The 26,416-nt window shown below is 38.0% G+C and overlaps 1 protein-coding gene across 1 annotated transcript; it reads right to left on the bottom strand.

Annotated features, from left to right (window-relative positions):
- Positions 1-19,228: 19,228 nt before the first annotated feature.
- Positions 19,229-23,388, bottom strand: Rgs1 (regulator of G protein signaling 1). Its single transcript, XM_057770358.1, has 5 exons — positions 23,251-23,388; positions 22,824-22,904; positions 22,189-22,250; positions 20,260-20,423; positions 19,229-19,537 (listed from the first exon to the last, which is right to left on the bottom strand). The coding sequence occupies exons 1-5, from the start codon at positions 23,385-23,387 to the stop codon at positions 19,352-19,354; spliced, it is 630 nt and encodes a 209-aa protein (XP_057626341.1). The 5' UTR covers position 23,388; the 3' UTR covers positions 19,229-19,351.
- Between the last annotated feature and the right edge of the window lie 3,028 nt (positions 23,389-26,416).

Genomic DNA, 26,416 nt, shown 5'->3' with positions numbered 1-26,416 from the left:
TGCAGGCAGACATAGTGCTGGAGAAGCAGCTGAGAGTCCTATGTCTCACAGGCAACAGGAAGTAGTCTAAGATATTAGGTATGACTTAAGAATATATGTGAATTCAAAGCCTGTCTCCACAGTGATGTACTTCCTCCAACTAAGTCATACCTACTTCAACAAGGCCACATCTCTTAATAGTGCCACTCCCTTTGGGAACCATATGACTTTACTTAAAATATTTTTTCCAAAATCATCAATGTAGTTCTTCTTCTCCTTCTCCTTCTTCCTCCTCCTCCTCCTCCTCCTCCTCCTCCTCCTCCTCCTCCTCCTCCTCCTCCTCCTCCTTCTTCTTCTTCTTTTGACAGTGTTTCTCTGTGTAACCTTGGCTGTCCTGGAACTCACTCTGTAGACCAGGCTGGCCTCTAACTCACGGAGATCAGTCTGCCTATGCCTCCCAAGTGTGGGATGCGTCACCACATCCAGCTCAATGTAGTTTTTCAATACCTTTTTTACAACCCATTCAGTTTCTAGTTATCCAGATTCAAAATTTACATCCATTTATTTTTTTTCTTTATAGCCATTCTCATATCCATCAGCTCATTAGGTGGTTTCCTTATCTCCTTTAGAACCAATTTTTTCTATTTTGTTAAGTCCGTCCTTATAGGGATAATAATATTACTCAACTAAGCAATTTATTATGCTAATTCTTCATTTTATTTTTCTTTCATTATCAAGTGCAGTCTCCTTTTGACACTCATGGACTTCCTGTGCTTTGGATGTTCTCTGTCAAGTTCATTCTGTGTCTATGACTACTTGAGTGAACAGTAATTTCCCTATTATGGAAGTTGTCCTGCCTCTTAGTATCTTTCTTATTTGTTTTTGGAATAAATCAAGACTGGATTTTAGCTGAACTGCTTCCACTATCCTGCTGCTAAATTTTAGCTACAAATTACTGCATGGCACAGATGACATTTTCCTTTTAAAACATACCCCACCCTTTAAATCACAGGAGATATTACACAAAACTAGTTATAAATAGATTCATTTTCATTAAAATTCTTGTGTGTGTTGAACCTTGAGTCTTAGACATGCTAGGAAGTTTTGTATCTTTCTACACTCCCAGCTCTTTGCTGCAATTCTTAAGCTTGTAGTCTATGGACTTATGGAATGTATTTAGGGCATCTATATGCATCGACTGAAGAAAAGCTTCTTACTAATTTTCAATTGGAATTTAGTGTTTCCATCAGTTTTGAATGTAACAGTCTCAGTGGTATTAAAAATAATAGTTTGCTACAAAAATCTAGGAAAAATATTTTTATTTTACCCTATACTTGATGCAGCATTTCTAAATCCTCACTTTTCATTCTTGTTTTAATATTTTAAATAATGAATTTGCTGATTGATCTAATTATTTAATATGTTAAAATATAATGCTAATTATGTTGTTAAATAGTATTTTGTTAATTGAATAGAAAAATAATTGATTCTTCTTTATTCTATTTCTTTTGTTTTATGCATTTAAAACATTATTTCAAATGTTTCATAATTTTTTTTACCATATTGCTGAAATTCCATAATATTAAAAAGCTTACAGAATTTTATGTTGAAATAATAGAAGAATGGATGAGTCCTGTCTGGTCCAAGTACTATAAAGTCTTAAGGCAGTGGTTCTTTTTTTTTTTTTCTTTATTTTGTTTTTGTTTTTCAAGACAAGATTTCTCTGTAGCTTTGGAACCTGTTCTGGAACTAGCTCTTGTAGACCAGGCTGGTCTGGAACTCACAGAGATTTTCCTGCCTCTGCCTCCTGAGTGCTGGGATTAAGGGCATGTGCCACCAACGCCTGGCTCAAGGCAGTTGTTCTTAACCTTCCTAATGTTGTGATCCTTTAGGACAGCTGCTCGTGCTGTGGTGATCCTCAACCATAAGATTATTCCGTTGCTCCTCCATAGCTATAATTTTGCTACTGTAACAAATCATATCCCAAATATCAGCGTGTAGGATATCCCGTATGTGACTCCCAGGTTGAGAACCACTTCATGGTCACCCATATACACATGATAATTGCTTCAGTACTTAACTGCTATGTGGGTGGCACTCGAACATAACCTATTACAGTGGGTGTCTGCAACTGCTGCTTCTCACTGTCTACACTACAGTCTTCCAAATTCTGCTAACTTTCTAACTGGTTTTGCTGAAGAACATTTGAAAATTCAAGCAAGCCTAATTCAGCTCATGGCAGGTGATTCAAGACAATACTAGAAACCAGGGGCTAGAGAGATGTTTCAGTAAGTCCTTGTGTAAACATAAGGGTCTGAGTTTGATGTCCAGTACCGATTTTAAAAAGTACTATATCACCAAACTGCTGGGGAAGTTGAGAAAGGAACATTGTTGGGCCTTAATTGCTGGCTAGTCTCGTTGAACTGATGGGAGATCCAGTTTGGAAAAAAAAAGAGTGGAGGGTAATTGAGGAGGGCACCCAGCATTGGCTTCTGGCCTCCATAAGCATGTATGCACACATGCATGTACACCTGTACCTACCTGCACACAATCACACAGAGAGATTTTGTTTGAAGTCAATGCATTACTTATCAAATACTGACCTTATATATCATATATTCTAAACATGTCTACAAATGTACATAAATTTAGTTTGGCTATTACAGCAAGCACAGTATGTTTATGCAATAAGAAGCAGATAAACATGAAATGAAGTCCTAACTTTAGTGGAACCAAGTTTTTTGTTTCTCTAAGAAAGTCTAACTGTGAAGGTGTGCACAACAGACTATTGACTATCATCCCACAACCAGTTTGGTTATACACTTTGTTAGTGTTGACTTCTCTGAAATACAAATGCATCATTAAAAATTAGTGCTTAATCTAGTTCTATTATCTATCTAATATGTAAGATTTTTCTTTGTGTCTTAGTCTATTTTTGATGCCATAACAAATGAATGGGAAATTATATTTTACTGTTATGGAGGCTAGAAAGTACAAGATTAATGTGATGATGTTTAGCGAGGACCATCTTATGATGTGCTTCTGTGGAAGAAAGACAACACTCAGTTAACAACATGTAACAAAACAACCATCATCATTATTATTTGCAAATTTGGGTCCTCATTTTTAGTGGATCAGTGAGGTTTTCATTTACCATCTGCTGTGTATTTTAGATACATGACACCTGGTTTGGGGATATCCCTTGTAATCAGTCCTTGACACAAAGGATATTATATGCAGAGCAGACTCAATAATAATAACAAGCATGTTATTGGATGCATTAGGCTAAGAATTGCAGCCATGAGCTACAAAGGCAATACTGAAACACATGTAAGTAATACAACAGTAGACATTCCGTACTTTCCAAAGCACTGCAAGTACCAGGCTGGAAGGGTCATCCTGCTTTCTGGAGCTTCATACCAGCTACATTCTGAGCACAGGGTGGCTACAGGTCAACTTTTAACGAGCAAAAGGGGAATGTGAAGGAGGCCTGCATTCTCTTAACTGCAACTATGAAATGCATCACTTCCAGCCATGGTCCACTTTGGAGAAACGAGGGTGGCCATGCTTGACTTCCAGGAAAGGCATAAGATAGAGCTCGCTGAGTGTCCAAGATTTGTCACCATGGTTTCTATTTTTTCTTTACCCTTTTAAAAGCAGCTCGTAATTTACAGAAACACTTCTATGATTCTTCTAAAATTTACCTAGCATAATTTATATATTAATTAACAACTTAAATTCTCACAAATATTTTGAAGTGAAACATATCTGTAAGCAATTACTATTCTTTTTTTATGATACATGCTTGGGAACAGACATGCAATGTTTTGAAGCTTTCTATGTAAGAAGTTTATTTAGGAGATAAAAGTTCAGGACAGAAAAAAAAACAAGCTTAAAATAAAAAAGTAGGATGATAAATAAGCTCCCATGTAACTATCAGAAAAAGAGGAAAAGAGAAAGAGTATAGGAACTTAGGTGAAGATAAATCTGCAGCAAATATAATTGTTCCAAGAGGCTTTTATGGGAAAGGATAACGCAAGTGGGGTTTGGAAAGAATGGAAAGCCACAGAAGACATATATAGAGAGTAAAATTACTCAGTGTTAGGAAAAAGAGCTACCACAATCACCTAAAATGGTATTTGAGACTAACATGGAATCTGGCACCTTAACAATGTTTATTAAATAAACTGAAACAGAGTAAGAACTCCGAGGCTTGTTAAAGATACAGTCATCTTTTAGGGCTGCAATGAGCTGCTCGAGTAGCTAGAAAATGACCAGTAGGTAGACCACAGGGACACATTTCTGCAGACAATAGCATAGAAATACCATTTGATTCTACGCAGAAAGGCCTTTTGAGTGCTTCGACAGTGGCAGGGATTCGGTAATGAAGTTATGCACCACCTGAATCTCCATGACTTTAAAATCTTGATGTAAACTATCACTTTTATAGGGTAAATTGATTGCTAGAAGCGAGTGCTCAACCAGGTATTCCATTTTCCAGACTTTCCTGAGGATTTCTGAGACCTTGGCACTTGTTCTGATCAATAAGATTTAGACCATAATTTCCATATGGCTTATAGGCCCTGCCCATAGAACCTCCTACCAATTAACCTTCTATCCTGTCACCATTTACCAGCTCCATGTGATGGGCAAGCTGTGTGTCAGCAATGCTGAAGGTGACAGTTGGGTCCTAGATGTCTACTATCTACAGAAGGCCCACATTTCTTCTTTCATCCAAGCAGAAATAAATGTTGAATTCATGCACCTGTGAAGTGAACATTTACTGTTAATCCAATGGGATTTTTTATCATTTTTCCTTTAACTACAGGCAGCATTTTCCTTAACTAACAGACTGTGTAACATCAGAAACTGCTCTTTAATTATTATGTTTTACTATGAGCAATAACTTGTATTGATTGTGACATGGGTATCACGAATTCTTGCTACCCATTTTAAATTAGATACATTGAATTCATCAAGAGGGAATGTCAAAAATGCAATTAGAACTTCATTTTAGATTAAATTTTAAAACTTCTGAAATAAAATACAAATATATTGAGTTTGTTAATAAATAAAAATAAAAACAAACTAATTCTTTTTTTGGCATTTTGGATATTTATTTTTTAATTAAAATTTTGTGAAACAATATTTTTTTTATTTCGTGTACCAATCCCAATTTCCTCTCCCTTCCCTCCTTCCACTCCCCTCATCTTTCCCCCATCATATCCATTATCTACTCTTCAGAGCGACTGATGTCTCCCATGGGGCGTCAATAAAGTCTGTCACATCACTTGAGGTAGGACCAAGCGTTCCACCCTCCCCCCCCCCCATATCAAGGCTGAGCAAAGTATTCCTCCATAGGGAATGGGCTCCAAAAAGCCAGTTCAAGTGTTAGGGTGAAATGCTAGTTTTCCTTCCAAGCACAGAGAATAAGGAAAACCCTAAGAAAGACATACATGGAACCCCGTCAGAAGGTGAAATAGTCAAGATCTCATGAGTAAATTGGGAACATGGAGGAGGGTGAAAGGTGGATGGGAGTTGGGAGGGGAGAACAGAAGGGGGAGGAGAGCATGAGGGTTCAGGAAGGTCAAGCTGGGGGAAGGATAGAGAGGGAGAGTGAGGAAAGAGAGACCTTGATAGAGGGAGCCATTATGAGGTTTGCTGGTGCTAGAGAAAGTCCCAGGCATCCACAAGAATGAGTCCAGCAAAGAATACAAACAACAGTGGAAAGGGTGCCTTAACTACCCTTCCCCTGTAATCAAATTGATGAATGACTACTTTAATTGTTATCATAGAACCTTCATCCGGTAACTGATGGGAGCAGCTGCAGAGATCCACAGCTAAGCACTGGACCGAGCTCCCAGAGTCCAGTTGTAGGAGCGATAATATGAACAAAAACGGGTCAAAATTATAGTAGGAAAACCCACAGAAACAGCTGACCAGAGCTAGTGGGAGCTCACTGACTCTGGACTGACAGCTAGGGAACCTGCATAGGACTGAATCAGGCCCTCTGAATGTGGGAGACAGTGTGTGACAAGCAAATTCTAATATATAAAGACCTCTAATTTGGTTTTGTTCATGGTTTGTTTCCACATATTCCTACGGAGGCGTTTTGCTGGGCTTTCTATTTTTAGCCTTTTTGGGTCTATATTTCCCTTTCTTCCTGATTCAGTTCTTCCTATTCTTAAAATTTATTGCTTTTTAATTTTCTTTTCTTTTACTTTTGTGATTTATTAGTTCTCTAAAAATTTCATAAAATGTATTTTTTATATTTATTTCCCCTTCCAAAACTCTTCCCAGATCCACCCCCTTTTCATACCCACCCAATTTAATGTCCTCCTTTTTATTTTCTCTTTCTCACATCAAGTGCAATTTGTGCCTCCATATACTCTTGGATGTGTGGTCTTCTCCTCAAATGTGGTGGACCTGCTAGGATCTACATGCTTAAATCAAGGGGCTCCCCCTCTCACTGTTGCGTTTGACTCAGTAGAGATAAAGAGTTGAGACCTCAGGATCCTGCAGTGATCAGGTATTGCCTGTAGGTGGCTTCCTCAAAAGGGACATCACACCTAGTGAAGCAACTTTGTTAGGATTGGTGGGTATTTGGTAAAGAACAAGCTCTTCATGACTCAGAAGATGAGCTCCTCATTGCCCAAGGGGAATTGTGAACTACAGTGTCTGCTGCTGCCCCTTGTGGCAACAAATGTCATTACTCCAGAGGAAGTTCTGTTGCTTCTGGAAGCACTATAGTAGAAGATACGAAGATCCCTGTTTCTGGGGGCTACAACAGAAGCTCAGTAGACAAAGAACTCTACCAACATCACAGCGCATTTGGTCTTGAGATCGATCCCACCTGTGGTTATCATCTTAGCCTTCTATCACCTATTTGCAATTCTTTTTTTTTTTTTTTTTTTTTTTTTGGTTTTTTCGAGGCAGGGTTTCTCTGTAGCTTTGGAGCCTGTCCTGGAACTCCCTTTGTAGACCAGGCTGGTCTCGAACTCACAGAGATCCACCTGCCTCTGCCTCCAGAGTGCTGGGATTAAAGGCGTGCGCCACCACCGCCCGGCTATTTGCAATTCTTATCATCCTCAGCAGACACCTTTGCCTCCTTCCTAGTGGGAGAGAACTTGTTCATAGACTATATGCTCAGGTTGTTCCTGGGACCTGGCACTTTTCCAGTATTTCTGTAGTTAGATGGCAACTTGATCTAATTCGGGGTTAAATTGGCAAGTTCTTATGACTTCCATTTCTATGCTCTCCTACCTGGATCAGTAATATTTTGGCATCTACCATAATCTTTTTATTTTGTTTCTTAAATATTAGAACCTAGGTGGAAAGGACACTATCCCGTGGGAGCAATCAGGATGCTGTGTTTGTGAGCAGTACTGGTGAGATGTATTGAAGTCAAACATCTCTTCCAATTCTTTTTTTCTAGTGGTAGAGTGGTTTGCTTTTCAGCTCTGTTTGCTATGTCTGGCCAGTGCTTTAATTCTAACTGCAGGAGAGTTCTCCACTATCCTGCATGACTTTGTCCTTCCGTTTTCCCAACTTTACAGAATGTTCAGGGCATTTGTTCTGAGGGTTTATCACTCCACTAGTGCTCTCTCTTCTCCCTCAGACATTTCCTCGGATTCTGGCCCCACGTCAAGGACAACATGAATATCAGGCAGCTGATGCATTTAAAGCTCATGCTCTTTGACTTGTTTCCGCTGTGTTTGGGCCGCACTCATACATCACAAGATATCTTCATAATCATAACGAATGATTTCATAAGTAGTTAATGACCTTCCAAGGAAACTGGCTCTGGTGATTTCATAGGCAGAGCTTTCCTTGAGTTCACTGAATTCCCAGGTTAGTCGTGGCACACTTTCCAGATGTTCATGGCACTGACTTGGAATTCTGATTTGGTCTTCAAGATTGGCCCCTTTCAACCTTAAATTATATCAGCATGGGCTGTAGGACTGAATCAAGGGTGTGAGTGGAGAATACATGTTTTCTGGCTGACTTGCCTATGTGTGAGTTTTAAAATCAGTTGCAAATTTTTCCATCACTTATCTTTTTCCTCCTTTATGGCTCTCGCCTCCCTTTCTTGGTTGCTTTTTTTTTTTTTGTTTTCTCTTCTAAGTTGTAGCTGAAACAAACTGTTCAGATTTTGTTCTCATTGGTAGCTTACATCCTCTATTCCAGTCAACTCTATCTCAAAGAACATTACAAGGTTAGAGAGATAACCCCTGCCTAATGTGGGAACAGCACTATTTTCTGATGGAGAAGTTGCTGTGTTTATTTCCAGAATGACTCCATATGTCTTTAAAGATGAAATAGAGATTTCTTTTTGAAAAGGAAATATTAATTTTTATTGCTATCTTTGTATTTACCAGAATAAAATTCCCTAGTTATCTTAATGATTCCCAAATCTCTGTAGCTTTTATTTGTCACTTCCCAAAATGGCAGTGTGGGTTACATGGGCATTCTGGGGGAGAGGAAATGTTTCATGTGGCTTTGCATCTTCAGGTTTCTTTTGGTAGCATTCTGTTTAGAAGGAGTAGTATAGGAGAGAGACAAATGAGGATTGTCATGGTGTGAAGATTGTTTGACCCCCTACTACAGGCAGAGTTCATTTTCTCTATATGTGTGTTGAGGGGTTCTGGGATATCTGTGAACTAATTAATTAGGTCAAGGGGTTTCCAGTCTCATGGAAAGGGATAAATTTTCATTAGAGTGGCGGAGAATGGGTTATTCTAAGGTGAAACTGGCATCTTCCCACACTCTTCCGCAAAATTATTTCTTTTCTAGACATACATGATTTTTTTTTTTGTTTTTGCTTTCATACCTTGCCATGTTATGATTCAGGAGATTCTCACTAGATATAGGAGCCTTGAGTTTCTCTGCCTTTAGACCATAAACTAAGTGAACATTTTTTTCTTTATAAATTACCCATTCTCAAGCATCACAAATAACAACAGCGGGAGCCAAGATGGTAGAAAATAGTACTTTGTGGTTCAAGGTGGTTTGGAATGGAGACAGCTAGAGAAGAATCACATAGTTCAATGATCAGTGAAGCAATTATTTAGGTTAATAGTTTTAGAACAAAGGAAGTCATAACTCAAGACATTTCTCAAATGTAATGGTGAAGACCATGAGCAAGCAGTTTACAGCAGAACAGGGAATCTCTGCTATAGGTTTCCGATACTATCTACGCTAATCTTAGTTCAGGATTGGTTAAAGCTTGTAGTATATTAAGAATACATTTTGAAGGTTTTACTTGATAATTAAAAGAATATTAATTAGGTCAGACAGAGGGGTGAGAAATAGAAGTCATGATAGGAACCAAAAAGTAGCCCAGGATACTTTAGCTACATGTCTGCAATTTTCTAAGTCTCTGCAATACTGCAACTCAGCCTAGCTGAATCTTTAGAATAGTTGTGACTTTTTGCCCCTGGAAACTTAAACTCAGATGGAAATTCCTAATTCACCCTTCTCTTTGAACTCAAAACATCACTGACATTACTGTACTGTCCTTGCCACTCACTGTCTCTCCTTCTTTTGGCCCAAGACTATTGATGCAAACTTATTGAAACTTGTATGCAATGGGACTTGTGCCCGAGTGTACTTTTTCTTTCAGATTGGTAGCTCCAGTGACCAGCTAGTGGTGGGGATACTGAATTGGTCCCAGGAGTTGCATGTAAGGACAAGGCAGCAGGCCTCAGAAAGCTACAGTCAGTGGTGGGTGGTGGAAAGCCCAATCCACCCCGTACCACTTGCTTCTTCAGGTGGGTTCTGGAGACCAAACCCAGGTTTCTAGGAAATTGTCTTTACCTGCCAAGTCAGCCAGTCAGTCATGGATTCTTTTTTTCTCTTTCTTAAAATATACCTTTCACTGTTCACTTTCTTCCTGCTTTCTCCTTTTTCACTCTTGAATGTTATAATTTATTTTTAGATTCCATTGTCCACTTTTTTCTTTTTATTAATTTCTTTTCAAAAGCATATTAACCATCTCTGAGGTTTGTGTTATTTCGGTCTGTAGCATGTCTGTTGTTATTGTTAGATTTGTGGATGTTGTAACCCCCAGTGCTTGGTTTTCATTTTATTTATGTATCTAGTTCCTTACAATTTCTTGCTGTTTCAGTTGTATTTCCCTTTCTGCACAATGCTGAGAGTAAGCATGAGACTTTAAGTTTGCTTTACAGATAATCGTCAGCTGAGTTACACTCAACAGAGCTGAATCAATGTATCATTCCATATACATAGCCTTCTTCCACTTAGAGTTAGTGTATCTTTGTGTACACACAGCCTTCTTCCACTTGAAATTCAATGGATACTTTGCAGATTTGAGGAGAATAAAAGCTCACAATGGTCAAGATCCTGGTAGGCATGTCCAGGGAAACCAGATGACTCAGTCTGGACATTCTGTCTACACTCACAGCAGAGTCAGTGGGCCTTGCAACTATGAGAGGCTACAGCAAACATCACTCACATAATTTTTTGGGTCACACATTGTTGATAAGACTAGAAGGGAAATTACAGAGAAGTTACTCTTTATACTCTGTTGTCTACAACACACAGCAGATAATCGCTAGCTCTTTTCTACTTTTGTGATAATGAAGAGGAAACAGAACTTCATGTACAGACACAGTATGTGTTTTGTCAGAATGCACTAAAAACCCTCAAAAGAAATAATGGGCAAATTGTTCTAGAATTAAATTGGAAACACACTCAACACTTCACAACAATTCAACATCTCAGAAGTAAGATCAGGAGAAAGCTGATTCTTAAGAAGGTTCTCATGAAAAAGTGGAGGAGGCACCCATCCCAAGATATGTACAAATCCCTGTCTACACAGGAGACATGAAAAACAAAGCAACATAACTTTAAAAGATTGCAATTCTCTATCAACTTATTTAAAAATATTGATTAAACTTTGGATAAATAATTAAGAAGAATATTTAAAAGTTTTCAACAAATTCTCCCCAAACACAAACATAGAAAATCTATTGAGTAAGGTAAAAAGGACAATAAAAGGTGTGGATGAGAAGCTCAATAAAGACTTGTTGTATTAGTTTTCTCACTAGGTAAAACAAAACAAACACACCTGACAAAAGAAACTTAAGGAAAGATGATATATTTGATTTCTATTTTTAATTTTTTTTTTTTGTGTGTGTATGGTTTCAAGGGATACAGTCTACCATGGCCAGGAAGTCCTGGTGGTAGAAACAGGAGGTAACTAGTCAAACTGGCACCTGAGACAGTAAACAGACAGGTGAATGCTAGTGCTCAGCTTTCTCTCTCTCTCTCTATTTCTCTCTTTTTTATTTTTTTCCAGGACTCCAGACCACATTTAGGGTGCTCTTTCTCAACTCAATTAACCTAATAAAAGCAAAAACTCACAGACATGTGCAGAAAGTTGTTTCCATTGTGATTCTAAATCCCATTAAACTGCCTATCAAGATTAACCACCATAGTTAGAGGTTGAGATAAAGAACCAAATAGAAATCATGGCAACAAGAGACTTGTTGAGTCAACTAAACAAAAATTTCAGTTTATATACTTTACTCCCAGAGTAGATAACTATGGGAAAGGACTTTATGTTGTGAAGATAGGTTGGCAAGTTAGAACATTCGAGTAAGAAAATTTTGTTAACAAAACATGCTAGAACTATGGGATACACAAGAACAAAGACAGATTTTTGGTATAGAAGAAGGTTATAGGACATAGATTAAAGATATAAAAAATTCAATTAGTGAAATAACAGAAAGTTTCCCAAATCCTGGGCAAGATGTTAGCTGTCAATTACAGGAGGTATTTGGTACCTAAACAGAAATGGTAGAAAAGAACCCTGTCTCTTCATAGTGTAGTTAAAATGTGAACAGTAGTGAATAGGAAGCTAAGTACATTTTTCACAAAAATGTGCTAATTTTCCCAGAGTTCAACATGTGGTGTTTAAAGGAACACTCATGATACTACTGACAATGCTTTAAACAGTTTAAGGAAACTTGCTTCTCTTCAGAGAGAAACGCATGTGCGTTTTTCACGAAATCTTATAATTCAGCTAACAGTGCATAGAAAAATTAAAAGAAACGTATTTCTTTTTTTATTAATTAATTTATTTAATTATTAAAGATTTCTGCCTCTTCCCCGCCACCACCTCCCATTCCCTCCCCCTCCCCCAATCAAGTCTTCCTCCCTCCTCAGCCCAAAGAGCAAGCAGGTTTCTCTGCCCTGTGGGAGGTCCAAGGACCACCCACCTCCATCCAGGTCTATTAAGGTGAGCATCCAAACTACCTGGGCTCCCACAAAGCCATTACGTGCAATAGGATCAAGAACCCATTGCCATTGTTCTTCAGTTCTCAGTAGTCCTCATTGTCTGTTATGTTCAGCGAGACCGGTTTTGTCCCATGCTTTTTCAGACCCCGGCCAGTTGGCCTTGGTGAGTTCCCGATAGAACATCCCCATTGCCTCAGTGTGTGGGTGCACCCCTCGCAGTCCTGAGTTCCTTGCTCGTGCTCACTCTCCTTCTGCTCCTCCTTTGGATCGTGAGACTTCAGTCCAGTGCTCCAATGTTGGTCTCTGTCTCTGTCTTCTTTCATCGCCTGATGAAGGTTAATAAGAAACATATTTCTTTCACAGAAGGCATCATGTGTTTCTTTAAAGGAACCACAGGAATCTACTAAATCACTTTGGTTCTGTAGCTTCATATCCTCACCCTGAGATGAGGTCTCAGTTGCACGCATAGTTGTCTTTTAAAGATGAGAGTCTTAAAAAGTCACAGCTGAAGCTGGGAAAAGAGGGGAAAAGAGAAAGTGCAAAAGGAGACGAAATTGATGAGACTAGATGTCCAAGGAAGGTAAATATGGTGTTGATATGAAGGTAGGTTGCAGTTTCTTTTGGAACTAGCTCTTGTAGACCAGGCTGGCCTCGAACTCTGCCTGCCTGCCTCTGCTTTCCAAGTGCTGGGATTAAAGGCATGCACCACCACCCCTCAGCTGTGGCTTCTTCTTTGAGGTACCTGGAGAGATAAATTGGAAGAAGTTCTGTCAGATGATCCTAATTATTCTCTGAATGTTTCTTACAGTGCTTGTCAGTTTTATTGCAACTTAATTGTTCCTTCTATTTTGAGAACACAATGAACCCTTTGAAAATTGTGGAATGCATCACTTTCATCTCAGTGCTTCTATATCAAAGCATGGTTCATGGCACACAGAAGGAATCAACACTGGGGAATATATGAATTCATCCATTAATGAGTTCTTTCCTAGACTTTCTGCTGGAAAATGATCTGGATTCTTCTGTATGAGTAACCATGTAGGTTGTGGAGCAAGAGGAACACTCACGCATTGCTGGAGGGAATGCAAACTTGTGCAGCCACTTTGGAAATCAGTGTGGTATTTTCTCAGAAAACTGGGAATCAACCTACCTCAGGATCCAGTAATTCCACTCTTGGGAATATATCCAAAAGATGCTCAATCATACTACAAGAGCATTTGTTCAACTATATTCATAGCAGCATTATTTGTAATAGCCAGAACCTGGAAACAACCTAGATGCCCCTCAATGGAAGAATGAATAAAGAAAGTGTGGCATATTAGAGTACTACTCAGCAGTAAAAAATAATGACATCTTGAATTTTGCATGCAAATGGACAGAATTAGAAAACATCATTCTGAGTGAGGTAACCCAGTCCCCCCCAAAATGAATATGAACCTTCGTCCAACAACAGATGGGAACAGAGGCAATGAGCCACATTGGAGCACTGTACTGAGCTCCCAAGATCAAGTTGAAGAGTGGAGGGAGTGAGAGTATGAGCAAGGAATTCAAGACCATGAGAGGGTCATCCACTGAAGCAGTTTATTTATTGATTTTTATTGAGCTCTACATTTTTCTCTGCTCCCCTCCCTGCCTCTCCCCTCCCTCTTCAACCCTCCCCCAGGTCCCCATGCTCCCAATTTACTTAGGAGATCTTGTCTTTTTCTACTTCCCATGTAGATTAGATCTACATAAGTCTCTCTTAGTGTCCTCATTGTTGTTTAAATTCTCTGGGATTGTGGTTTGTAGGCTGGTTTTCTTTGCTTTATGTTTAAAAACCACCTATGAGTGAGTACATGTGATAATTATCTTTCTGTGTCTGGATTACCTCACTCAAAATAATGTTTTCTAGCTCCATCCATTTTTCTGACTTTTGTGGTAATACTTTGAGTTATTCTTCATTTAACATGATGTTATCTGTGAACTTGTTTGATATTGCCTTTACTTTGATGAGATATGTTCCCCGTATACCTAAGATTCTTCAGGACTTTTAAAAATGATTTATTTGTTTTATTTTATATGCATTGGTGTTTTAATGCATGCATGTCTGTGTGAAAGTGTTGAATACCATGGAACTGGAACATAGGCAGTTATGAGCAGCCATGTAGGTGCCTGGAATTGAACCCAGTTCCTCTGGAAGAGCATCCAATGCTCTTAACAACTGTGCCATCTCTTCACTCCCTTTCCAGGACTTTTGTCATGAAGAGGTGATGGAGTTCATTAAAGGCTTTTTAATGCATCTAATGAGATGATCATATAGTTTCTGTCCTTGAGTCTCTATATAAAATGAATTGTGTTTATTGATTTATGTCCATTGAATAATCCCACATCTCTGAGTGAAAATTACTTGATCCAATCTCTTGACCAATCTATTTTTAAGGCTTTTATATGAGTTATTTTTATTTGACTTTCTGAATTTTTTGTTTTGAGGCTCTTTCTGCTTATTGTGTTATATTTTAGTAGCTCAAATTGTTTTCACTATTCTTGTGATCTTTATTCCAACATTTATTAATATCCCCTTTGAATTCTTTGAATATATTTATTATTGCTATTTTGAAATAATTATTTTGTACATCATCTGAGTTGATGTTCTCAGAGAACATTACTTTGAGAGTACTAACTTTTGGAGGAGATATATTATCTTAGTTATTCATGTTGTTTTTGTTTTTATGATGGGACCCAGGCATCTGGAGTTAGGTCATTGATAGTGTTTCTTGATACTAATATCTGGTCTCCCTCTTTTGAATGGGCACATGCATTTCTCTTTGTTATTACCCAGACTTGTCAGATTATTCTCTAGTTGACAGGGGACTGAGGTTCAGTCTTGGGGCAACTCAGTGTTGATGCTCATATGGGGTGTCAGAGTGATCCTGTCTCAACTAGGGCTGTGTTAAGTTCCTCAGAGCCCATGAGCAGATCTGCTGTGGAGTTAGTTAAACCTCAGTCATCTGGGCGATGTATACAGAACTTGTCTTTGGGCACCATGATGACCGCATAAGTCTGGGTTCTCCACCTGGAGTGCTATTTTTCTCTTCCTTCCCCCTTTTTTATCCTTCCTCCTCATCTTCTTTCCTGTCCTCTTTCATTTCTCCCTCTCTGTTTTTGTTCATAATTTGAGTTAAGGAGCTACTATGAAATAGCTAGTCAAATATGGAGTATACAGATACGTTCAGCATATAAAGTTCTGTCATTCTGTATAGAAAATTTGTCACTGTCTTGATTTGTAAGACAGTTTTATTCAGGTTGTGTATGGAGAATGATACAATTTTCCATTTGTAAAATAAATTTCCAACCCGAAAGATAGTCAACCAAAAGGATGGGATTATTTCTGTAGTTGATTAATAATTCTTATTCCACAGATACAGTCTAATCTGATCTGAAGGAATTTTACAACTTTGTATAATAATTTGTAGTTTTGGTATTTAAAATGTTTGGCCTTATCTTATAATTTTTATTTTCAACAATATATAATTAAAGATTTCTATTTGAATAACATGGCTGACAATTTCCTACAGAAACAAAGAAAATTTAAACATTAATTTTTCCCAGGTGAACCAAAAGATTAAATATGTACTTTCAAATTAAACATTCTTGGCTATATGACTGCCCACACATTTACCTTCATAAATCTCTAGCATTGGAGGATAAATGTATAGGAAGCATAATTAAACAAATCTGATAATGGTGGAATTTCACCCATATATACTGGTAAGTGTTTCTAATTTAATATTATAATATAGCACAGCTTTGAGCTGAGATTCCTCTAGACTGAGCAACTATAAAATATTGTTTTAAAAATCATAGATGTTACAAGTGCATATCACATTTCTGAAGCAATATTAGGGGAAGAATCACACTATATTAATATGTTAATGCAAAACAAGAGTAATGGTAAGAACCAAGGAGTAGATTAATCAGCTTTAAAATGCAATAACTTTGAATTTCCACTGTAATGAATCCAAATTATCTCTACCCCATACTTTATCACATGTTTTAATAGGTCATACCTTACATATCATACTACCTGGAATCCACGCAGCCAGGATGATGCTTCTCTCTATAATGAAGAGAGAAATGAAGAAATGTTTGATATTTGTTTTGACTTCTTTCCAAATTTGGGTAGTTCTTTAACTTGACAATCTACTTAGACAAAGACCAGCAACATTCAGTTTATGACCCGTGTGCAGGTTGTATTGGTGTACTGCTCACTCTTAAGGGCCTGGATTCTATTTAACATGACAGCATCACTTAGAACAGGAGCGGAGTGCCCAGTGTTTATATGGCCTGCAGTTCGTCTTCGTCAGGTTTGAAGATAATTGCCTCATAGTGTATAGTATTGTAGAAAGGTTTTATGGAAAAGTTATTCCACCTAGACCTTGAAAAATTTATTAGGCTGTGCAGAGAGCAGAAAAAGTTATTGTAGATAAGAGTAGAGGTTAACTGAGACTTAAAGATAGAGAAGAGAGTTTTCAGCCATGCACATCCCAAGACTTGTACAAAATGAGGTAGATAATCCAGTATGATATTAATGTAGGAAGGAAACAAGAAGGGATGATGGAAGATGTAAGTGAAGGTCACCATGGGAGGGCTTTAAATTCCAGGAGATTCTTGAGCTTCAGCTAATGCCATAGAAAATGAAATATGCACATCTATACTTTAGAAGGTGATGTGTATGTCTGTTTAGAGGATAAGAGGGAATGGATTGTAAATAGTGAATTAGAAAACAATGAAAACCTACAAAATGCCATGAATCTGAAAAGGATTGGACACAGAAGGAATTGGAGGGAAGAGTGGGGGAAAGATGTAAATGCAGTACTCATATGTGGAATCTTCAGAAAATCAAATGAAAAAGAAAAATTTAAAATTTTAAAAAGATATGAGCTATGTCAACTACAGACAGTAGAGGGAAGTTGAATAGAACTTTCTGTTTGGTAGCGTCGAAGGAAAGAGATGACTGCAAATGACGAACAACATAGACTCTCCAAGTTTTTCTTACCCTTTAACCAGCAATACAATAGAACACAGCCTAATGTAGAACTAATTTAGATTCAATCCAATGGGGGAACTTAAAAATCTCTTCAAACCTGTAATACAAATTGTTCCTTACCCTTGCTGGTGCCTGGTGCCTGAAAGAACCTGCAGCGAGAAAAGGCACAGTAATGCATTACACTATGTAAATGATTGGCTGTTGACCATGATAGATTCAGGTGAATGGGATATACAACTGAACAGGTTCTGGGAAGAGCTGACTGCCCCCCACCCCACCCTGGCAGGGCTTTGTAGGGTCCTTCTTTTCAGAAGGATGTGAATTTTCTTTTTTTTTAAATTTTTTTTATTTTTTATTTATTTTTTTTATTAAAAATTTCCATCTCCTCCCCTCCTCCCATTTCCCTCCCTCTCCCCCCAATCCCCTTCCCCTCCCTCTCCAGTCCATTGTAGCCTGTAGTATTTTAGGGAACATTTCTAGTCAGTGGGTGGCAGTATTGCACAGTAGAAGTTGCCCAGACTATATTGTCAGAATAGTTTTCCTTTATTCCATGTCTCATAGACCCAGGCAATTAAATTGTCTTCAGAATTACTTGATGTTTCCTTTGAAATACAGACCCACACACTATAGCGACCCACACGAAATACAGACCCACACACTATAGCAGTTAGAGATTCTGAATCAGTCAGTTTGGGATGGGGCCAGCTATAGGGGTGCATTTTAACACACAAAGTAACTGTGGAATTTAATCTTTATGAGGTGTTCTTTTCATAGCCTTGTTGTGAACATTACACGAGGAACATACATCTGAGTTTAAAATATCTTTTCCTTCCTCTTTCAAATATGCCATCATTTTTCATCGATTTGAAACTCGAATTAAATCGTTTGTATAGCAGAAAGAAAACTGGTGAATTTTGACCAACATAATAGAGAAAATATAGTATTAGTTGGGGAATACTGAGTAGACAGCAGAAAGTACAAATCCTTTGCTTCAGTTTTTAAAATTTCTATTATTTTTGAGATTATAATAAAAATAAATACTTCTACCTTCCCTTCTTCCAAGTCCTTCCATATACTTTCCTTGTTCCATTTCAAATTAATGGCCTCTTATTTTGTTAATTTTTTCACACAGATTTGTATGGAAATTTAAGAATATATGTATTTAAAATTCCACATTTTTACATAAATACACCATTCTAGACCTGTATAATGCTGCTTGTATGTATGTTTTCAGTGGTGAACATTTGGTATTGGATAAATAATTGGTATGCTCTTCTCTGAGTAAGACAGTTTCTCCCACTTTTAGCATGCCGTAGTTGCCTGCTGTTCTTTGTGGAGGCCTCCTGGACTTTCCCTTGTTCTAGCATGCATATTGTTGTCCTCATTCAATTTTTTAAACGTCAGAGTAAAGAAAGACCGGAATCAAAGTAGTGATAAAATAGAGGAAGGCATATCTCTCTATATTTTAATATAAAGCTCCCATTTATTTTTGACTGTGTGATAAATTAATTTACAAATGTGTTATGACTTCTTAGTTTTAGGAAAAATAGCTTAGGTTAAATACACAATTCTCTTCCTCAACTCCAAGCCAAATACAATTAAATAAACAAATAACAAAACTATTTGTGTCAGTAATAGCAACTGTGGTTTACAATACATACTTTTGGACTGACCATCCACAGGAAGGGGACGGCAAGTGTTCAACACAATCTACACAACAACATGTAGCGCATATGTCCGCTGTCCTTGAGCTTAGAGCGCATCGTGATCAGTCACATACAAAGTGTCCATAGTTTCTGTGTTGCCAGTCAGCTGACCTTCCCAGGTCTGAGGGTTCCAATAGAGTCCCCTGTATTTCATGACAGTATCACAGTATCTCCTTCCCTTTGTTGCTCCATGCCTTCCTGCCGATGCTCCCTCAAGTCTCTCTCTGGATAGATTCCATGTTAAGCCATTCTGAGTTGTTCCTCCTTCCACTGAGCCTGCTGAGTCACCAAAGCAGGCCAGACGATCACGCAGGCAGTGTCGCTGGCGTTTCCTTCTGTCCTTGATACCATCTCTTAGTTCCTGTCAGCCAGGAAGCCCTCACTTTAAGCTACTAGCCTGCAGGTCATTTAGAAGATTTAAGTAAATATTTGATTTCAGGAACCTGGGATAAGAGTCCTTTTCCATAAGTGTATATATGACTTTCTGTGCTTCATCAAAAGATGTGGGGGTTGGTGATTTAATCTTCTTGGCTGTAGATTCTCGAGTACGAAAGTCGATATTGATCTGAAAAAGAAATATTTGTTAATTAATGTGCACTTGCTGTTTATGATACTTTCTATTATGGTATTGATGCTTCAGATGCGCCTTAAGAAAATGGTTTTACATCCCTATTTTCATCATTTTAGCTATGTCTTGAATTGCTATTTTAAGCCAGCCCTTTACTAGGTGTGTGAGAGGCACAAACAAAAATATATAACAAAAAGAGGTTTTGATTTCTGCTTCTGTTTATGGCATAGTTGGAAGGACCAAAATTAAATAGACATGAAAAACTTAAATATCCATAGAAAGTAGCCACATACCAAACCAAAGTGTCATGGACATTTGAGGTTTACCAAATGCGAGTATTTTCCTGAAGATCAACACAGCTAAAAAGCTGCACATGTTTTTGCTGCTTCAGTTGTGTGTTACACTAGTCTGCATTTTATCCCTATCTGAGTTACAATAGTGCACTAAGGGTTCCTTAGCCTACTGATCTGGCCTGGGTTACCTCATTCCATTCCTCACCCAATCAAGTTGGACAGTTTTGAAAAATCAGTATTTTTCGTCTCTGTACTGGTACCTTTACAAATAGAGGGATTAATCCCGCCTCACTGAACGTACAAATGCACACCTGTGTCTAAAAGCATGATGCGGAGGATTCAACCTAACCTGTGTACCGAATGCGTTTCTTTCTGTTGGGAGAATTTACACACACTGATGCTAATGACAATGACTTTAGTACTCACTTGTTTCACAGCATCTGAGCGCACAAATGCTTTGTATATATCCTCTGCTTTGCTGCTCAAAAGATCAGACTCTGTTTTCTTATAGTCTTCGCAAGCCAACCAGAATTCAATATTCTCTTCACTGAATTCAGACTTTAGAAAATTTCCAAAAACGCTCTGACCAGCTAAAAAGAGAGGGGTTGAGTAAATTAAGTGAGCCAGTAAATGAATATATCATAGAAGAAATTTATAAGCAAATTCTACTATTCCTATATGTACCAAGGCGTGAGATTGTGACCGCTAAAATAGTTGCGCCATAGCTTGCAGGCAGCCTTGGGGATTCTGTTATGTGTGGAAGAGGAATCTGTTAGCAGACAATCTCGCCCACAGTCACACACTGCCTTGTGTATTCATGCAAAAGTGCTGTGTTTCCTGCTGCATTTAGGTTGAACTCGAGTTCTTCTGATTATAGAACAATGTCAACATCTGAGCAAGAGTGTAGAGTGACTTTTTTTTCCACAAGGAAATGTTAGTGACTGAGGGTATTAACATCATGTTGATAATTAAAATATAATTGCCTCATCCAAAAATGGTAGTCAGCTAATGTTAAGTCTGCGTGTTACTTGCATGCTTGGTACACTGAATGCATTTGCTAGTGTGGTTGAGATTTATATGCTGTTTACTCAGTTAAACTTTAAACTAAGTCTTGTAATCACATGATCCAACTATTCTGAATTTCTTAGACCACACCAAGTAATTTTCCTTAGGTCCTTCTGTGGAGGAGACGGTAAACTCTCTCTCTGTCTCTCTCTCTCTGTCTCTCTGTCTCTGTCTCTCTCTTTCTCTCTAATATTACCTTATTTAATGTGCACTGTTGTTTTTCTTTCATGATTGTCTGTGTGAGTGTGTTGGATCTCCTGAACTGGATGGAGATCCAGAGTTGTGAGCTGGTATGTGGGTCCTTCTGGAAGAGCAACCCGTGTTTGTAGTTGTTGAGGCATTCCCCCAAGCCTTGGAATTTATTCTTGAGATCAAGTTGCACCTCTGAATAAAGCTCAAGTCCTAAGACTGCTGCAGTCTTATGATGGGGGAGGGGAACTGGTCTCAGTCTTTCCTTTCTTTCATAACAAAACTCCCACAAGCCTCTCATGAGCTCTCCAATATTAAAATATACATCATTTTGCATACCTGCAGAATGTACTAGATATGCCCCAAACATCTTTATGGCAGTAATAAACTGTGTCTTTGCATTCGAATCCTTTGTGCCTTTAAAATACTTTCCACATAAGGTGAATGAATGAAAGCTAATAATATGTGGATGATAGAATACTAAGTAAATGAATACTGTTTTGAACATCCGTGCTTTTGAAAGTACCCTTAAAATAGTAATTCAAATGATGTGATATTTTCTTGTCTTTTAAAACTTTGAAACTGCAACATAATTTTATTTATCTTTATTTTGATTTTTGAAAGCTTATATTCTCTATGGATATGTGTGTGTGTGTGTCCCTCCCGCTTTGCCTGTCTCCATGTAGGAGTGCCTGCCGGCAGGTGCCCGTAAAGGCCAGAAGAGGGCATCAGATCCCCCAAAAATGGGATGTTTGTGAGACAGATGAAGTACAGGGAAACAAAGTCATTAAGAGCAGCAAGCACTCTTAACCAATCAGCCATCTTCCCCACAACCCAACATAATTTTAGTTTTGTTCTTGATTTCGTGAAAACATGTATTTTGTAGTTGTCTTGGCAGATTTGTCTAAAAGACAGTGGTAAAATCTAGTGCTATTCTACCAAGTCTTATTGTGATGAAATTACCAATGAACTTAGAAAAACTAAACTATTACATTTTGTGTAATGCTCCTTCCTTCCTTTGATAATATACATTAATCAGACATCCAATCTACTGAATTAAAGATCTGACCTCCAAACAATGAATAGTTCATGAATACTTACTCTGGTTGGCAAGAAGTTTTTCCAGAGACTGAGACCACTGCATTACTTCCTCAGCAGAAAGTCTACAATTAATAAAATGACATAAATTATTAAGCTGTTTTCTGTAATCTCAAAAGAAAAAATAATGGTTGTTACCCTTTGATGACTAAGATTCTTATTATAATGAGTTTTATTATAAATTTTATGTATAAAATCCCCTTTAATTACCATAGTTATGAAAAATAATCTGTCAAGACAGCTCAAAAATCCAAGCAGATAAAACTGAACAATATAACCACGAGTAGAAAATTGTTGTGACATCTTTGTAATTAATATCAATTAACTCTAATGTGGCTTAATCTTGTTTGCCATGTTGCCTAAAATAAATGAAGTTCATTGCACATAGTATATTTTGTATTTTTTTTTAAAGAAAAGAACAAGGTTTTACCCTAACCAATTCTGGCCTTAAACAAGTGATAATCCCTCTGCCTCAGCCTCCCAAGTGCTGGAATTACATGGCTGAACCACAATGCCCAGAAGCCTGCAGTCTCAGTATTTTGCAAAGATGACAGTCATCTTTAAGGATGCTTATACCGTTATAACAATTTAGTACATACATGTCTTTGCTTATACAGTCATAAAAATTCAGTACATACATGTCTTTGGACTTGGATGATTTCATTCCTGATTCCAGATGTGGGATCATAGATCTCAAGTACGCTTTCACATCCATTCCACTACAAAACACAGCAAAAAATAACAAATTACTTGGAAAGCTCACATTATTTATAAAAAGAAAAGAACACAAAGCAAAAATATCTGAGGAAGAAAGTAACAATGAAACATAGATGATACAATATTTTGCTGTTTTAAAATAGAGCTCATTTTTTGGAGTCAAAGTTTAGAAAGATTTCCACTCACTGTCCTGTACCACAATTTATTTTCGAGTAAAACTGAATCTCAATTATAAGGCACAACAGATAATTGCTCTATCTACATAAACTAAATGCCAAATTCACTTCCATTTGTTCGTGCTCTTTTGGTCATAAAAGATAACCTAAGTGAGACTCGGAAGGAACTTACAAAGTCTTTGGCTTCTTCTTTTGTGTCTTGTCATCTAGAAGTGAATGGTTAGGTTCTTTCAGATCTTTTGGGTTAGCGGAGAAGAACATTCCTGGCAGCTTGTCCAGCCTTGGCATGGAGATGGCAGCAGCTCTCATGGTCTTCTCGCAATGAGTGTCTGTGAGTCCGCGTCGGCTGCTTTATATAGCGTCGGCAGACAGGCACTTGCTGCGCAGGGAGTGTGTTTATCAAGTGATGTTACCACAGACACTGAAGTTCCTCCTTTCTTGGTGTGTTGTGACGTGTATCGTGAAGAAAAAAATAAGTGCACAGTGATGTCTTGTGGTTGAAACTCAACCAAACGAGAGCAGGTCACTTGATTAGGAAGGCACAAAGAAAATTACACACACGTACAGAGGAGGGCACATGTCTGGAGCAGCAGCGTCAGTCTTTGGTTTGAGGGAGTGCTTGCTTCTTCCTGAAAACCGTTATGTTCTGATCAATGCCACATTTGCTATATTTAATGTGTCATGTGGGAATTCAACTTTAGAGTTGTGTCCCCCTCTATGCCTTGGGTAGTCCTTAACTATAAAATCATTTGATCAAAGTATTTCCCCCTTTTTAAAAATTGAAAATAGATTTTTTTCATACAATGCATTCTGATTATGGTTTCCCCTCCCCCAGGCCCTCCAACATCCCCTCACTTCCCCACCCATCCGAGTCCACACTCTTTCTTTTTCTCTGTCAATAGAATACAAACAGTCATCTAAAAAAATAACATAAAATAAAAGCAAATACACCAGAATAAATAAAAAAACAAACAAGCAAACATTAGAGAAAGAGCCAAAGGAAAAGCAGAAGAAACATACATAGACATAGACACAAATACACACACACACATTCACACACACACACAAATCCCATGGAAAACACAAAACTTGAAACCATAATATATATGCAAAGCATCAACCCATCAATAGAGAAGCATCTTGCTGCAGAAGATGGGAACAAATACAAAGACCCACATTTAGACAATGAACAGAGAGTGAGAGACTGTGGAACCCTCAATCCTAAATGGGGTGTCTCTATCAAATCCCACCTCCGCTGGGAAACCTTGCAGAGGAGGAAAGAGTGTAAGAGACAGAGGGGATAGAGGACACCAAGGAAACAAGGCCTTCTAAACCGCAAGACTCATGAACATATGAACATATATAGACTATGGTAACAGGCACAGGCCTGCATAGGTCTGGGCCACGTGGGGTTCCAATGTCCAGGAGGGAAATGAACACAGCCCCCATTCCTGACCCAGAAGTTATCTACAATTGATAACCTCTAAGAAAGGAAAACTTAGTTTTCTCCAGTGGAGTCTCATGGGCAGTACGAAACACTCTTAAGGGCAGGCCCCACACTCAGAAGTAGACGGCCTTCGGAAAATAAACCCAATGGCATTTTTAGAGGTTCTTTTTGTATTTTTTTTATTATAATGATTTCAGGTTTTTTCAAATTTTTTTTTTACCGTACTGATCAGAGTATTTTAAGAATTCACCACCACTACCCGCAGGAAGCAGCATAAGACTGGCACTTTTTATCTGAATCATTCTGCATCTACATGGTAAGACAGAGACCCATGGGAGGCTCTCTTCACCTTTACCTGGTGCTGTCTGGGCTTTCACCTATCATTTCTGTGTTAGGGAACATTCTCGTTAGAATTTCCAAGACTGTGCCGAGTTGTGTACAAGATATTCTATCAGTGACACATAAGCTGACCTTAAGGAGCACACTGTTTTTAATGTCATTTTAATAATTCCCCAGTATAGGTAATGTGTCAAATTGTAACTATGTTAATAATTAAGAAGACGACACAGGGAAATTAAAACCAAACCAATAAATAAAAGTGTAATTCACACAGAGACATTACATAATACATAAAAACACTGATCTTCAAAAACACAGTATCTGAAGGAAAACACAAGGGAAAGTCAGTTTGTTTGGAAATATCAGTAATTTTTACCAGTTAGGAGATAATAATTGAATTTTTGACAATGTCTCTAGAGATGCATTTCTAGCTTTAAATGAGATCCTTACAATAAAAATCATTACTTATTGACAAATCACTTATCAAAGTAGAAGTACTAATGTAATATAAAATCTTTTAGAGTTTATATGGGATGTATGGCATTTTATAGGGTGTCAATTTAACTTTGGGGAGATTGAATTTGCCTCTGAAAAGGTGACAACCTTTATTAGAGAGGTTTCTGGTAGAATTAGGTAAAGCTGACTGAAAAGAAAGGAGGAGAATACTAAATTTTCTTGTCCTGGTTTTAATTATGATACAAAATGCCTGCAGTAAATATTTACAACATTACAAAATTCACTATGGTTATGAATGACTATTTTGTGCGCTGGTATCATCTGAGGTTTCAAAGATAACATGATTGACTTAAGAATGAGAAGTAGTGAGATTAGCTGGCCCCTTTGAAAGTGACCCAAACAAAACCGGTAGGGCTGTGACGGATGCCGTAAAGATGTGTTTATTTACTTCCTGTGGTCCAGCTCAGACTTACCTTCCTGTTAAAATCTTCACCATTCCTCCTGTGTGTTTATTGATAACTGCTCATTCTTGTAGATAACTGGGGTCAAGTTATGCTTGAGAAACATAATTTAAAGTGTATTTTAATGAATCATGATCACTGTTATCCAAATATGCTGGCAATTTTCAAAGAATGGTTTTTCAAGAATTGTTCCTTTGGCTGTTTTGAACATTAGAAGGAACAATAATAGCAGCAGAGGTTATGGCAGCATACTTGCTTGGGATATGTTAGATTTTTCTTGTTTTAAGGAACTATATGCTTTTTAGGTAAGAAAAATGTGGTTTTGTTTGGTGAATTTTACTAGAGTGGTATATAATTTAATGGCTCTCATTATGTCATTTCCACGTGGTTTCTTATGGCTTCTCCTTCTTCCTCCTCCCTCCTTGCTCCCACTTTCTCCCACGTTTCCCTTTTCTCTCCCAACAGCTCCTCTTCTGCTTTTATGGCAAAGTGCATTCTATTATCTTGTTTTTTTCCCCCCCTACTCCATGTTGACATCTCTCTCCTCCCCTCTTCCCATTTCCCTCCCCCTCTCTCCCCTCCCCCTCCCTCTCCAGTCCTAAGAGAAGTCAGGGTTCCCTGCCCTGCGGGAAATC

This window comes from Chionomys nivalis, chromosome 5 (genome assembly GCF_950005125.1).
Source record: "Chionomys nivalis chromosome 5, mChiNiv1.1, whole genome shotgun sequence".
NCBI lineage: Eukaryota > Metazoa > Chordata > Mammalia > Rodentia > Cricetidae > Chionomys > Chionomys nivalis.
This window is presented reverse-complemented; position numbering and strand designations above follow the sequence as displayed.